The sequence below is a fragment of the Colobus angolensis genome, unplaced genomic scaffold, assembly GCF_000951035.1.
Source record: "Colobus angolensis palliatus isolate OR3802 unplaced genomic scaffold, Cang.pa_1.0 Scaffold409, whole genome shotgun sequence".
NCBI classification, from domain to species: Eukaryota; Metazoa; Chordata; class Mammalia; order Primates; family Cercopithecidae; genus Colobus; species Colobus angolensis.
Genome location: NW_012117477.1, coordinates 1,064,724 through 1,081,887, shown reverse-complemented (window position 1 = coordinate 1,081,887; position 17,164 = coordinate 1,064,724). Strand labels below are relative to the sequence as shown.

The 17,164-nt window shown below is 31.6% G+C and overlaps 1 protein-coding gene across 6 annotated transcripts in view; it reads left to right on the top strand.

Annotated features, from left to right (window-relative positions):
- EPHA7 (EPH receptor A7) overlaps positions 1 to 17,164 on the top strand; it is a 178,354-nt gene that overhangs the window by 141,648 nt on the left and 19,542 nt on the right. For 3 of the 6 annotated variants that reach the window (XM_011956031.1, XM_011956032.1, XM_011956029.1), the window contains exons 6-9: positions 4,221 to 4,345; positions 6,964 to 7,147; positions 11,950 to 12,058; positions 12,734 to 12,789. In XM_011956031.1, the coding sequence (XP_011811421.1) occupies positions 4,221 to 4,345; positions 6,964 to 7,147; positions 11,950 to 12,058; positions 12,734 to 12,789 (474 nt within the window). Of the gene's footprint in view, positions 1 to 4,220; positions 4,346 to 6,963; positions 7,148 to 11,949; positions 12,059 to 12,733; positions 12,790 to 15,529; positions 15,537 to 15,876; positions 16,184 to 16,419; positions 16,422 to 17,164 lie in introns of those variants that run through there. The other 3 variants (XM_011956030.1, XM_011956034.1, XM_011956033.1) reach the window with 3 other exon arrangements.

Sequence of the window (17,164 nt, the reverse complement as noted above, 5' to 3'; positions counted from 1 at the left end):
AGGTCTGATTTTTTTCTTACTATATGTATTCATTTTCTATCGCTGCCATAACAGATTACCACAAACACTGAACAATTTAAAACACTCATTTATTATCTCATAGTTCTGTAGGTCACAAGTCTGGGCACAGCAAGGTTCAAGTACTAGCCTCACAGGCTGAAATCAAGTTATCAGCTGGTCTTGGCTCTTACTTGAAAACTCTGGGGAAGATCTACTTCCAAGCTCATTCCTGTTGTTGGAAGAATTCAAATTCTTTGCTCTGATAGGACTGAATTATTGATTTCTGTGCCGGTCAGTCAGGGCCAGTTTGATCCTAAAAGCTGCCCCATATCTTCTCATGTTTCTCTGAGGTCCCCTCCAGCAATGTCAAGTTGGTTCCTCCCACAGTTGAAATTTGCCTGACTTCCGCAGCATCTCTGTTTGCTCTTAAGGGCTCATATGACTAGATAGTGCCCACTGGGAAGAATCCAGGATAATCTCTTCATTTTAAGGTCTGTAACCTTAATAACATTTGCAGTACCCTTTTTGCCATGGAATTTACATATTTACCTGTTTCAGAGATTAGGGTATAGACATCTTTGTGGGGTCACTCTGCCTACTATTCTGTGCTTTAAAATTGTGTTTTTCCCTACTTCATGCTAACAAATTTTCATTTACAAATAGTTAAGCTTAACAGGTTGGCAGGGGGTAGAGGGAGGCAGTACGTAGACCTTATGAATAAATTCCATTCTGTAATTTAAATATGTGTTTTGTAATTGGATTTTAGTTGGAAATTGATTAAGATCAAAGATCACATATGAGTGCTTGATACTCAAAATCTGTAAAATGCTGATTGGTTCAGGTCTGTACATAAACCCGCCATTCTTGTTACTGATTATTTTTCAATTTAAAGCCTTATACTAACAAACACATTCCACAAATTTACTTTTCTGCCTGTCATTAGACTTTTGCTTTACTCTTTCATCAAATTTATCAATTTTGTTTTTATGCTGTTGAGATTTACCACTTTGAACTCTGGAAACAAATTTTGAATTTCCTAAGGTCTTCTGTCATTGTCATCTGTGAAAATTCCAAATACAATTAATAATTTGCTTCATGGCTTAGTCTATTTTATATTTTATTTATTTGTAATATCTTGTATCCCTGATAAGACTTGAAGATCTTTAAGGGCAAAGGAAGTTCCATCTTTCAGTTGAATTTAATTTTTATATTTGAATATTTCTAGAAACTCTAGTAAAAATGAGTATGTTAATTTTTTGTTAGAAATCCTACTAAAAATGTATGTCAGAAAGCTGTTTTATATACAGTATTTGTTTATCTACATCTTTCAATTCAGGAACTTCATTATTTTTGTTGGTTACTATTTACTATCTTCACATAATTCCAATTACAACATATCTAATTTCATTTTGATAAGTATAAAAATTATAATTTAAATGTTATAACACCAAATTGGTTCTTAAAGCATGTAATTAATTTATATATTCATCTGTATATTGTCGTTTGTGTATTTCATTTGTATAGTTCATTTGTATAGTGTTATTTTCCTTTAAGAAATGAACTTTAGATGGTAGTTAATTGAATATTTTGATGTAAGAGTGAGTGCATTCTTAGTGAGATTGTTACAATATCATTAATTTAGTAAATCAAATATATTATCCATAGAAATCATTGTTTTAAGATTAACATACCTTATGCCACTTTAATTTTACTTTAACATATAACTTTATCTGAAAATAATTACCTTGTCAGAGTCTAACTAGGCTAGAGATGTTTTTGTTTATAAGCTGTATATCCTGTGAGTTGTGTATCCTTATACCTAAGGTATTGAAGCTCGGGGAACATATAATCATGTTTTCTGTACCAAATGTTATATTTGAAAGACATAAGACAGAGAGAGATTTTTCCTGTCATGCAGTTTATCCATTCTCAAGGGCCATGTGCTAGTGCTTCCGTTTCTGACCCTCTTAAAATGTGGGACTTGATATAGTATCAGCAAGGGATACAAGAAAAAAAGAAAGAAATATAGAAGAATTCAGGAGTATATTCACTTACAGATATGGCTCCTGTGCAAAAGGGAAAATACGTTGAGGCATACTTCACTGTCAGCACTGTGCTATGAGTTTCAAAATATTATATATTTCAAGTATTTTTAGCAGCTTTTCTTTTTCAGTCTCCAATTGCTGTGATTTTGTAGGTAAAAATTATTTTCCAGGGTGAAATAATGAGTGTAATTTTAGTGTATAACTTGCAAAAATCATCTCATTTTATATTTAGATCTTGTTTCAATGTATCAGAAACTTAGGGTAGATTTATAACCCAAATCTTTTCCATAACTTGAAGAATTCAGAGTCTCCTGCCTCTTTTATCATACCAAGCAAAGTGATAGTTAGGGATAGAAACTAAGCAAAATGTCTTAGTGTTTGACTTATACTGAAAATCACAGTAGGCTATAAGTGTTATTTGAAAGAAACCTAGAGATTTACACATACAATCTCTCTAACCTATTTCTAACTAACTTATTTTCAAATGGCACACATAAATTGTAAACCCTGATCAGAGACCAGCAGCACTCCTAGGTAACTCAGTGTGTTAACGATTGCAGTATACTCACCTGTGCTGGTGTCTATGGTTTTTACTAGTTAAAATGTAAATTTTTGGAATGATTTTTTTAAAGTAAGTTGTACTGTTAGAGATTATTTGTCAAGTAGAATCTCATGTCACAATTAGTTGGAGTTGGGTTCCTAAGGCCATGGCCTAAGGAAGCGGCCTCTTGAATGTTGCAGTCTGCTGAGTTATGCTAAGCATGTTCTGGGTACAGAGACGTGTCACTTTAGAGATAAGTTCTTATTTACTGCATATGTTCAGGTTTCAAAAGTTGTGACAAAAATAAGATTTCTTATTAGAAATTAGCTTCGTTGAAAACATATCAGAAATGCATTTAGACTGTAAACACAGTTTGTTGAGTACTTCAGCTACATCGCCTTCAAGGGAAAGTTGTCCCACTTAAACTGCCCTCGTTACGCTTTTGTTAGTAATCTGGGAGGAAATGAGAGTCATGCATCTTCGATGTCCTTCCTTCAAAATTGCCAAGCCGGAAAGAAGTGAAAAATGTGTTTTATAGACATTGATACAAGAAAATATTAAGTAGAAGAAACAAAATAAAGCCAAAGGGATAAACATCGGAAGGTTGTTTAAACGGCTTGGTCCATATAATTGCTTTTCTGTCAGCAGGATTATTAACAATTTCAGACATCTGAAAATTAAATTAACAGCCTGAAAATATTTTACAGAATGAGATAGAGCATGATACATGAAACATAATGACCCCACTGAAATTCAGCCAAACCAGAGCAGCTACTCATTTAGACAGAGTAGACAACTAGTTAATCATCACTGAGCAAATTAGACAGAGCAAATAAGTTTGCTACATTCCACAGACTTAGCTACCAAAAGGAGTATATGTCACTAATTAGAATGAAAGAACTCTAAGCATATTATTATCTGTATAGAAAGAGAAAGCAAGATTGTAGCTTTGAATTGCTCCTTTCAAAGCTTGAAACCTAGGTTACGTAGGTATAAATTACACATGCAAGAGTCCATGTGTATGTATGTGGGTTCATGCACGTATTTTAAGTAGCAGGCAGCCTTTGCATTTTCTTGCATCTTGACCTAATAAAGTCTAAAGATGTTTTCCAAAGTTGTTTAGAATTCTTTGGGAGTATACACACACCAAGTGAAACATGAGAACATTTTTAAAAATATGATCCCTTTCACTGAAGATCAAAGTAGCCATTTCATACACTTTTTCTTGCATAATATTAAATTATTTTTTCTTTTAAAAGTGTATTGCTGTTGCATGTGAAATAAATATTTGGACTTAGTTTATCACTGGAGATTAATCTGAAATCATATTTTCTAGCCTTAATTAGCATTCATTTGCTTAATTGTCATTCTCAGCCCCATCATTTCCATTTTTCACTAACTTGAACAATGCTATCTTCTGCTGTTTGCACTTTAATTTAAATTTCTATTAAGGTTTATGAACAGTAATAAGGTCCTGTTTGAATATTCATTAGCTTCTGAATTGTGAGCTATGAAAAGGTGCTTTCTTTTACCTTAATGAAACTGGCACAGCATGGGACTGATCAGTTGTGACATTTGATTTGAGGCATCCAGTGAATTTTCTCATTGTTTATTGACACATCTTGTCCAAACAGCTCCCTCGCAAGTGAGCGGAGTAATGAAGGAGAGAGTGCTGCAGCGGAGTGTCGAGCTTTCCTGGCAGGAACCAGAGCATCCCAATGGAGTCATCACAGAATATGAAATCAAGTATTACGAGAAAGTAAGTGCTAAGAGCAACTGAAATGTACAATGTGCTGTGTGTCTCATGTCATGCTACTGTATTGTAGACTAAAGTTGGTCATTATGCCAACCATTTGGAGCTACTTCAAACTTCATAGTTAATTTTAGCCATTTATAATAACCATCTCTGTGAATCTCTGGCTCATTACTCTAACTGTGATTTCTGTGTATTAAGTTTCTGTGTTACACAAGTGTCCCATTTGTAGCATATATATTTATTTATATATTCAATTTTTGATATCATAATAATTAGATGTAGGATATTTTAGTATCACAGAAACCACACAGCCCAATGCATTTTGAAAAATATTTTCTTTAGTATGTCTGTTTGGGACCTTAATGATTTGTTTAATTTGTGTGATTTCAGTGATGATAATGACCTCAAATAGTTTAGTAATTTGAAATAATATTTTGTATAATAAAGATGTAGTTCTTCAGACTTACAAATCAGATGATGCTATTTCACTCCTTTAAATTCCTCCTGAAGTTTATTTTATATGTGTTTTAATAATCATGTATGGTACTTATTTACACCTCTCCAAATAGTATGGCTAAAACCCAAGTGCTGCCTTTTTAATCTCCCTATAATGGTTAAATTTTAGTAACTAGTGATATATCTGAGTATATGAGTGCATTTGTTTCTGTTTCATTTGGAAAGAGAAAAATGTTTATATGAACCATGTTCACAGATTATGATTTAGAACTCCACCTCACAGAAAGACTTGGGGCAAGGTTTGAAACGTGGAAACCATTGCTATTACAAACAGTAATAATAATAAGTGTTACTATTTTTGGCTTACCTGAGTTACCTGAAGTGCTATAATACACATAATCATTTTAGCTGTTTAGACAATACAATTAGAAAATTGGGAGCTTAAAGCTTTGAGAAAACTTTAGGGATGAGTTGATATGACTAAATAAATTGAAAGGTATATAGTACATTGGCAATAGATAACTTTGTTTTTTTGAAAAAAAAATTAGTTTAAAATATGATTTTGTTTTAATGTTCAGATTAAGTTTAAAATATTTTTGCTTGTTACTTACATTATGAATTCATGACTTCATTGCTAAGGTTGCATTTTATATGCTTCATTTCTCATCCCACCAAATGTGTTTTAGAGGGGATAATTGTTTTTAATGCTGGTTTTGGTATATCTGGTTTCCCATGAAAGCTAACAGTTATAGTCCCTGCTGAAATTGCATCAAATTTCAAAAGCAATGAAACAAATAGGTGGTAAGAGTAAAGTTTCTCACAATATAAATCTGAAATATTTTGCAAATGTTTTCTCTTGAATAAATCTGTTCAAATCATGTTTTTTGGCCTTACAGAAAAAGTATCTACATTCACTAAATTTGCATATTAGGCAACTAAAAGACAATAATAGCATTGTATTGTATTATATTGTAATGTATATGTACACATGCGTGATGTTTGTGTCACCTGAGTTATGCCAAGGTCTTTTGTTTGCAATAAATATATGCAATACAAACTATCATTTTTATAAATGATTGTAATGAGGACAATCACGGATCAGTTTGAGTAAATCAGGCTTAAGTATATATTTATTTACACTTTTGCAAATCTACTGTGAAGGCAAATCGAGCAACTAGATAGACATTTTAAGATTTCAATGAAGAATTTCATTGCCAGATAAAGTTGAACACATAAATTTATTGCAGACCAAGTAAGAACTCTCTAAAATTGTATATTTTGAAGTATAATTTTTACAGCTTTTATTCATAAATAGCTTGTGAGAATCATATCAAGGAAGATTTAAATTTTTATTTATTTAAATATTGTTTTGATGGAGTTTTTATATGCTTGAGTTTTTACATTTATTTCCTTCTTAATCTTATTATATATGCACATAAAATGTGTTTGATGATAGGCTAAAAATTGTTAATAAACATTTAACTATTATTTTAGTAAACTGCATCAGTTTTTATATCTGAAATATGAAAAAAAGAAATAAATCATGTTTAAAATATTCTCAAGCCATAAATCGTATGTATTTAAATTTTAATATTTATAATTTTACTTTAAAAATATTTCATTAAATACTGTTTTGCAGAAGTGGTTTATTCTGTGAGAAATTCAGGGTTGTTTTTAAAAAATTGGTATGTCAATATAGTGGTAGTGTTAACTGAATTTCTTGAATTAATAACTTTCTGGATTTTTAGCATCTAGCTTTTTTTCTTGCTGAATAACTTTCAAAAAAAACTTAAGAGAGCTACATTATGATTTGATGACTTCTACTAAACTGTAGATGATGCAGGTGTACCCACTCTTTGACCAGTAGGATATTTTCTTATATTATGGCTAAGTGGTTCTTGTCATGTATTACCTGTGCGAAAGTTAAAAATATCATAAATGTTTTAACTAAATTATTTCTCCCTAAATATATATATAACAAAGGCATGTGTTTCACATGTTCATTTTATATTACCTTAGAAGTGACTTAATGTTATAATATTCCACAAAGTACAATGTAGCCTCTATAAAAACAATGGAGCAAATTGAATTAAAGTGAAACAGTTGACTGTCAAATTGTCTGGTTGCAATCACAATTAAATATTTCCTCTAAATATTGTTTCTAGGATCAAAGGGAACGGACCTACTCAACAGTAAAAACCAAGTCTACTTCAGCCTCCATTAATAATCTGAAACCAGGAACAGTGTATGTTTTCCAGATTCGGGCTTTTACTGCTGCTGGTTATGGAAACTACAGTCCCAGACTTGATGTTGCTACACTAGAGGAAGCTACAGGTAAAATGTTTGAAGGTAATTATGCCTTTGGTTTGGATTCTTACTCTCAATAACTCCAGCATATATTAATATTTTTTTCAATATTGGGGTGATCATTTGCATCATCATATATATGTACATATAAATGTACTTTGTAAAAATTCATAATTTAACATTTGCTGTTTTGTTTAGCAATTTTAGAACCTTGTGATTTAAATTAGTTTCTTTAATGCATACTGGATTTATTTTTTGAAAAAGGTGAAATTAGAAACAGAAGCAGGACTGATTCAGTTTGTGTATTGACACAAGATGTTTTTGTCGACCTTAAAACAATCTTATTCTAAGTGTGTCCCTCAAAGCGGCTACTTCACAGAAACCCACAAATGAAGCCAGAATGTGTAGTGAGGTGAACAAGAGAAAGATGGTATCTAAGGACCTGTATTCATTTAAGTGACTTACCCTTTAGCAATGATTTAAAAAATGAGAGTTCAGGAAGGTCTTAGAACTTATATTTATTTTTATTTTTGACATTTTTCATTTATGTGATGGGATATTTCATGCATACTAATGAATATATTTAAAGTATATATGAAATATAAGGGAGATAATTAAATGAATATCCCTATAACCACTCATCTTAAAAATAGAATATAGCTAATATCTTTGAAGCCCCTTTATCATTTTGTTCATGTTTTATAATGCAACAAGATTATAGTAAAATTGCATCTATATATATATAGTGTATAAGAAGTAAGCAGATGTATCTTGGGATATATGTCCCCATTTGCTGTCAGAGTGCAAGTTCAGAACACCCTGAATACCACTGCTGTTGCTCCTCAACAGAGCCGATGTCTCAGTTTGTGTTTCTATATTTTAGGGTTTTGATTCCTCCTGATGTTACTGCTCAGGCACATGGGTTCCCAGCTGTTATCTCTTCTCCTTGCCAATCCAGCATTCCTCCAAAATTCTAATCAAAATTGAGTTGGAAAATGTTATATGACTTTTCTCAATTAAAATATTTTAAACAAATTAAATTAATATAAGTTTGATTAAAGAATTATGTTGGCTTTAAAGAAAGAATTGTATAGATATTTAAAAGGTAGAGTAAATTGATAAATATCCTTTGCATTAACTAATGTTTGTTAAGTTTGGTAACAGTATTATTCTTCCACATATTTTGTTACATTTTAAAATAAATCTGTAACTCTCGTAGGCACAAATAATAAAAATGTATGTTGAAATCATTTTGACATATAAATCATTCACATAGAATGGTAAACATAAAGGCATCAGTTTAAAAATTTGCTACATAATTTGATTTGGTGAACTTAATGCCATTTTTTATGAGTATTATTTTTAAATAGATTATATAAGATCAAGAATCAGCATATCAAAGTTTAGTGTCCCCCAAAACATTAAAGCATTTTAAGTTAAGATTTAAATATTTAAATATTTGAGTGGTTAGTGTTAAAATGTGCTCTAGTAGTTTTCAACTCAGATCTATATCATAATATCAGCCTGTAAATTCAAATATAAAAAAATACTTCAAATTATGGTTTCTTTCATCTTTTAATAAATAGTTTAAACTTAAAATGTCAGGTATCTCACATTTACCTAATCATTCCTTATTATTTAAAAACACTTTTGGATTTCAAAAGATTCAAGATGAATTTATGCCTTTTCCTGACTTTGTAAATTGAGAATATTAAACCAAACTATCATTTAATGAGTGCTGAGATTCACAGATATTATTTTTATTATTTAAAAAAAGAAGTAACCAAGATTCAGAGATTATAAAGTAGTGGAATCTGAAAGATCACATGAAATGTATGTTAAGAATGGATTTTTGCAGTAGAATTTGGTGATTTTTACTATCAATATATTGTCTCCCAGTGGAATGTAAACTTGATGAGAGAAGAATCCATATCTCTTTTCCTTACTGTTGTCTTGCCAGTGCCTACTATGGTGTCAGACACAGAAGGCACTCAGTAAATTAGCAATAAATGAATACTTCACACTGATCAGCATAGAATGAATTACTAATATCACTCAGTGCCAGCAGAGAGCTGCCTAGTTTCAAATCTCTCTGCTCTGCCATGTCCGGTTATAGGAGTTTGGATGAGCTAGGTCTCTGTACCTTAATTTCTCGTATAGTAGTCCTCAATTCACAAAATATTCTGAGGATTAAGTTAATATATACAAAGTGTCAAGGAGAGTCCCTCTCATGGAAAGTCTCCAGTGTCAGCTCTTATTAAACATAGCCTTTCTCAAAATTTTCCATCCCAGGAGCCCTTTTACTATTAAAAAATGTTGAGGGTATCAAAAAATGCTTTATATTGGTTATATCAATTAATATTCACCAAATTAGAAATTAAAATGGAAACTTTAAAAACACAAGAACACACTAACACATTTTATTAGACATCAGAGTCATGGTATTATCTTGTCATATACCTTCTGAAAATCTTAACTGCATTTGTAAGCAAATGAGAGTAAAAAAGGCAAATAACATCTTCATATTATATGAAAACTATTTTGAACTTGCAGACTCTATGAAAAGTTATTGAGGACTCTCAGGGTTTTCCAGATTACTCTTTGTGAACCAGTGAGTCAGCGTAAGTTACTATGCTAAGAATTAAGGAGACACAGAAACACGCAGTTCATGATCTTTATTGAAACTTCAGTGAAAGAGAGGGGCAGGTACAGAGATTCTGGCCACACAATTAAGCGCTGATGGAATGCATGGTCCAGTGATATCACCATGTCAGGGAGCAGTGACTCGCTGTGCCAGAAAGCAGTCTATAAGCATAGACTATAGCATAGTCTATAAGCAGAAGATAAGATGCAGTCTAAAAGAAGTCACTTGAGCACTGTTTGTAAAGAGAAGTTTGACAGTCTCTTCCATTGCACATACATCCTAAAATCCCCTTCTATGCAGTATCCTATCTACTTTTTTGAGTTTTAAAACCATGATATTCTATTTATAGCCTTTGCAAATTATTTTTAATATGTATTGCCCGTGAAATAGATGAAAATATTAACCTTAATGTCAACTGTGGAAAGATTAAAGTGTGACCCTGACAATATACAAAAATGTGTAAATAAATATGCACAAATTCTGATTCATCATTCACCTGAGTTCACTTTTCTCATTAGAGTTCTGTTTCTGAAGCTAAGGGAAAAACTGAGCCTAAAACAAGCAGAGAATTAGGCCCATGGGACACATTGAATGGAAAGAATTTCATAACATATGTACATAATTTTTCCTTCCTCATGACTGGAACTACTCCATTCTTTTACTTTCTTAAAATGTATAGAAAAAAGACTAAAAACAGAAAATAAACAAATTTTTAAAGTACTTGAAGTCATCTTTTTTCTGTTGTGTGATAATAAGCTGTAATTCAGAAATTAGTATTTGAAAGTTGTTTTCTTCTTTTTTTTTTTTTTTAACCTTTTTGAGTTCCCTCAGGGAGCAATTCAGCAGGTGATAAATTAGAGAATGTGTATAATCTTCTTTGTTCAGAAAGTATCTATTAGACCAGAGCTGTTTTTACTGTTTTTCAACACAGGAGCTATTTCTTGTTAGCATAGGTATACGAAATTAAGAGATAATTTGTCAAAAGGAGACAGACAAATAAACTAGAGAAAGACCAATCTAAAAAAAACTTTATACTTCCTATTGTGGCAAGATGTGTTTTGCCTTCATATGAATTACTACTCTAGAGATCTAGTCCCTTGCCATCAACAAGAAGGAAAGGTAGTTTCCATCCTGCCTTAAATTAAAGATTGCAGCTGTTGATTGTTTCAGAATTAGCAAATTATATTAGTTTGACATTATGTATTTTATGATATTTGCAACTGGATCATTTATTGAAATATTCATTTTCATTGTTTCATATGTCTTAAATGATTTTATAAAGTCTGTATTGCTACCGAAAATACAAAACTGGGAAAATATGGCAATTGTGAGTCACCATATAAATAAAATTTCACTAGCTTGGAAAAATGGAAGTGATAAGTGCAAAAATTCTATATCAGAGAATGTTTTAAAAGACATGCAAACATGTATTTGTTCCCAAAGAGACTGTCAGAAAGGTTCAGCTGAGTTTGCCTTAATGAGCATAGAAGAAGTATTTATTATTGTACAAGAAGTGTCTGCAGTTAGGTAATGATAGTGTTTTGTTAAAAAGTACTTGCAGAAAGTTTTCTCTTTCTAAAATAGGCTAGCTATTTTTGTAATCTTAAATATGAAACGTGTTTACTACATACTTCATGAAAATTAACACAGATAATATGGCTCATCTTTTTCCTGAATTATAGTGGACTATAATTTCATAATGTTTAACTATGATTACACTATGCTTTCTATTTTAATTGATGATATGAGAGATAAAGCATTTAATGTGCATTAAAGTACTTTAAAAAATACATGAGGTATGTATTTTGGTTCTGATTTCACATACCAGAAAACAGACACAAAGGGATCAAAATCAAACGCCTTGCTGAGGAACAATAGGGATTTAATAGCACTAGCAGATCAGATGTGTCTATCTCTTGATTTATAACTAAGCTTTCTACAACTAAGCAGGAATATAGTCATTCAGTGAGCATTTATACCTTCTTTTATAGCTGATAAATGGAAAATATGTGAAAGTATTGTCCTTACCAGTTCTTTGAAAGGCAGAAATAAACATTTATTTAAATTTACTTTGTTACAAAATAATGCAGTTATTTAAAATTAGAGTGAATTACATAGAAAAGATATCTCTAATTTTATTTAACCTTCCAAGTTCTTGCATGGTGTCAAGTATTTCTGAGCCTGTTTCCTCTCTTTACAGCTACAGCTGTCTCCAGTGAACAGAATCCTGTCATTATCATTGCTGTGGTTGCTGTGGCTGGGACCATCATTTTGGTGTTCATGGTCTTTGGCTTCATCATTGGGAGAAGGTAGAATACAAAGTTGTTCTAATCTCTAACATTAAAACATACTGCTTTTTAAGAATCATGTCAGCCTATTACTTAGTGTAATCGAATTTTAAATAGTAAATGCAAACATTCTTTGATGCAAAACAATAAAGATCAATAACATGTCATTCCTTCAGGATGAAAATGGAATATGAGTTTGATCATTGCCTTTAGTTTAGGGGGAATGAGTATTATGGTTTTTATTGTGTGAATTTTTATTTCTTATTTTCAGAGTTTTCATAATAAATATAGAATATACCTGGGGAAGTATTTACTCTTTTAGTTATTGAATGTTTGTGGAAACCATTTAAAATGTGTTTTCTTCCAGAAAGAAATACAAGTAAACATTCACTTGTGAATATTTGTGACTCGTGAATATTTTTGTGAATTGAACTTTGTGGATTCAAATCATATTGAATTTTGTATATTCAATCTAAATGTATTTTTTAAAATGTTCCTTTTACATTTTCTCACACAAAAAGTTTGTTTTCTGTGCATCATAATCATGTGAATTGCTATATTATTACTAAATGGATTCATAACTATGAACAGTAAATTTAACTCTAGTAGGTTGTTGAGTAACTAAGGTGCATTGTAATGAAATTTAAATATAAAAAGTAAAATCACTAAGATTGTCACAAATTTGCTTTCTTCCAGGCACTGTGGTTATAGCAAAGCTGACCAAGAAGGGGATGAAGAGCTTTACTTTCATTGTAAGTGTTTGGCTTTTCTTTACTATGATGTACCCCTATTAATAGAAAAATCTGGTTATTAGCATTGGCATTAACAAAGTCCTCATGCATCATGCTTGAAATTATACCATGAGCTCAAAATGTTGCTTTAAAGCATTTGAATAAGATGTTTAGAATTAAAATCATGTGATATGAATTTGAAAAAATAAAATATATTCAGAAATGCCATATAACTGCAGGATATTCAGCTGCTTTTACATCACAATGTTTCCTTTTGCAAACTTTGCCCAAGTGTTTCTTACCATCCTAATAATAATACATTAAAGGTTGCATGTGCCCATTCACTAGCTAAGGAATGTCATTTCAGGTTACAAGGATAGGCCCTTTTTTAATCCAATGAGTGGTGCTACCACAAAAGGCTAAATTAAGGAGCCTCTTTCTCTTCAGCTACTATAAATTACCTATCACTGATAGATATTTCACAGAACATAAATAGTATAATAATAAGATTCATGCCTCTGATGTTTTCCTATGGATTTGAGTTAGCTTATTCTTAAAAGTTCATTTTAGAAATCATATTTAGAAGAAAACTTAGTGACCCAAATAAAATAGATGCCTATCTGCATTAATCTTATTCTTGTTGCAATGAGAATGGCATGTGAAAATGCGAGCACTGAGAGTAAATGTTATTACTTTATGTAGGCAAAATCAAAACCTAACCATCAAATTACTTCAGTTCTGATAATTAATGATGTTCTTACCCAAACCCATTTTCCCCATTTTTAATCCTTGAGAATATTAAAAACCAATTTTATTATTATTTTGTATTACCTATAATCTTTGGCAAATGTTCTCATGTGTAGATAAATTTCCCATGACATAAGAATTGTATCTTTTGTGTTATTTATTAGATTCTTATATCAGTATCTGTGAAGATGCTGTCCTATACCCATCCTAAAGTCCTAAGAATAGCAAAGCCTCCATCAAGAATTTCTAATACATTTTAGATTTTCTTTGTGATTCTTTTTTTTGGAAAAAAAAAAAAAAAAAGAAAAAGCTCAAATGACAATGTGTGGTTTAAATACACAAATTGTAAATGCTCCTATCATTCCTAAATTTTCTCAATGTGTTTGCATTTTTGAACCAACAGTTACCTTTAGTTTTCAAAATAGAAGTGGTTTTACGTAACACAAATCCAAATTGAATAAGAAATTATCTTGAATCTCAACCACTGATGGTAGGAAGGGCATGTGGGGTAGTACGGTTTACTGCAAATGGAAGTTAAAGGTATGCCCAGGAGTGGCTTTATTATAAAGTTTAATATTCAAGGCCTCTTACTTTCACAGGCCTTTTTTAGGCCGTGGGAGTGCTGTAGCAAATTTGTGTATATAATCATGTATTCTTTCCCCTAAAGACAGTATCCCAAATTGTATATGGGTTAAGCCTCAAAAAACTTAAATATACCCCTGATTATGACTGAATGTGTGTGTTTCTATACCCCACTTGGGATTATTTGATATGCCCCCAATGTCAGAACTTCCTTTTGCTAATCTGGCATTAATTTTCCTGCGACAAGCCTCAGTGAAGAGAGCACCATAGGTAGTTTATAGCTAGAGGAAATAGAGAAAAAGTGGAGGTTACCTTTTTTTTGTTTCTATTTAATGACATGGGAGAATGTTTTTAACACTTCCCCAGACAGGAAGGAGCAGATCAAAACTTGAATTTCTAAATTTTATTTCTAGTGTAGAATGTATATAGAAGAGCAACATAATACTGTAGTTCTGGGAATCCCTGGTCCTGCCCATATGTGAATAATTTAATGGCACAATTATTTAATATTACCATAATCAGTATGTCACTTTTCTTTTTTTTGTTGAGCATATTTGAAATATCCCCAAATGATCACATATACCAGTTTATTTGCCTTTAACTTGCAGGTTAATGCAGAAGGTCAGTTGAAACATGACTTATCCAAAATTTGTTGTATAGCCTTATGCTTAATTGTCATAAATCAGTTTTAATATGTTTATGCCATTCACTTTTTTCACATTTCACATCCAGTTTGTAATTAGAAAATATGTAATTGCATGCTTTACTTGCTAATATATACAAGATAAGCTTGCTATATATAAAGTTTTAACCTTTAGAGAAAACTAGCAATGGTGGTTTTAAGATGTTTAACTTTCATGAGAAATCGAAATAATATTTTAAAATACAAAAGTTCGTACTCAAGTTGGGATAAACCAGAATATTCAGAAATAATGTCAATATTTTCCTTATTTTAAAACATTCATTTCTTAAATGAATAATGAAAAAAAGTGCACTTACCATATCCTATCCTGGTGAATTCTTAATATTTTGAATCACCCTTTTTCCAAGGATGTGTTTTCTTGTTGTTTGATTAAAGCCAGGTATTTTATTTGAAATTATGATTACTTAATATACAAAGTATAATACTGTGGTAACCAGTTGTTTACAAGTTGGTGTCTTTTTATTCCTCTATTTAGTTCATGGACAATTTTCCCAGTTGTTAAAACACCAGATTCAATTTTTACAGAAACTTGAAAACAACCATTTAACTAGCTTTTAGAGCACTGAATTTAATAGAATGTCCAGTCACTTTATCAGGCACCCTCAACTCTCCATGCCCCCAAGTGCTACATTTAAATATATAAACACAATGGAGGAATTTAGTGAAGCGATTCCGATTTACATTTTGTTTCCTCCTACCATTTCTTCTAACAATGTCTTCAAATCCAAGCTGGGCAGTATTTCATGTTTTTATGCCAAAATAGCTCTGGCCTGTCAAAATGTTTTATGACAGCTTGAATAAAGAACCGTCAGAGACCGTTTGAGATGCGGAAGGTTACCTCCAATCTAGCTCCCTTATCAAAACAAAATTTTAAAACAATGAAAGAAAGAGAGAATAAAAAGGGAGAAGATGGCTCATTCTCCATCTGCCTGCCAATCTAGGAGGTTAACCTATTGTTTTCTTCCCTTCTCTCTTTTTCTCTTCCCCCTTTCCCTATACTCCTTCTTCTCTCTTTTCTCCTTCTATCCCCTCTCTCTTTTCTTCTCGTGTTGTTTTTTTTTTCTTTTCATGTTCAGCTTTAGTAACAAATGAGCATCTGTCAGTTTTATAAACTGCAACAATAATTGTTTAAGACAATCAATTTTGGATAAACAATCAACTACAGCAGAATAAATCAAGATTTTTAAATCCCATTTTCCTTTATACATTTTGCTTCTTTTTGTTATGTGTTTATTTTTAAAATATAATTTTAATGTGATGACATAAGCACAGTTAGGCTGCAGTGTAATATATAAAGAAATATATTGTTCTCCAAATAGTAAGATTTGATGAAAAGATTGTTCAGTGGCTTTGTTAAAACAATAAAGTTTTTTTGAGGATATAGTGTAATTTTTATTGCATTAATATAACCAAATATATGCCTATCTATCTTATCTTTGTCTTTTACCAAATAGATTTGGAATACATTATTGTAATTGAATTTTATTTAAAGTTGACATAGTATTATCTGTTACCTGCATGCTTCTGGGTGCATTTTAAGAAGATTTTAACTTTTAAGATTATTCTATGTTGTTTGCATTTTGACTACCTTTTGTGAGGCATATTGGCTACCTCCTCAGCAGTTAAGATCTTCCAGAGCCTTATAATTGCAAGTTCATATAAACCATTCCTTTTTCAAATCGCTGTCATACTTGATTAACAGATCCCAGGAATATTGTAAATTTTCTACTTTACTCTGCACTTTGTATATCTGGCCTCTATTGCCCTTGAAGGTGAAGATGAAACTGTCTTTAGAAGATATCTCTTTGATTCTGTGATAGAAGTCCCTCACATCTTGTGTTAATTTTATGTATATGTCAATGGTGGTTGGTCTTTAAAAAAATAAATCAAAAGAATAAGTAAGATGTCTAAATGTTTTTAATATTGCTGTCAGTGTAGTAGGCTACCTGTAAATGAAATGTCTTCTTTTCCCAGTGTATTAATTTGATTGATTGACTGACTGGTAGTTTTACAAATGTGTTTCCAAGTCCATTACAAGCCTCAAGATGGCTTGAACTATGCCATGAGAGCAGTGAATTTAATTAAACCTCCAGTCTGATAGGCATGTCAGAAATTTTGGTGAATGTCTTTTGTTGATTTACTGGAAAAACTATTCAGTTAGCAACCTATGAGCTGGATCCTATGTTACCTATAGAAGCTTGCAGATAATACCTATACGCCAGCAGACTGAAGTAGTCTGTTAAAACTGCTGTGAATCAGGTGATGTGGAAGCAAGTTCACTGTTCCAAGGAGCACTCTGCATAATGAAATTCCTGGGCTGACTGCACAATAAGGGCTTTGCTTCATCACAGTCATGCTTTCTTA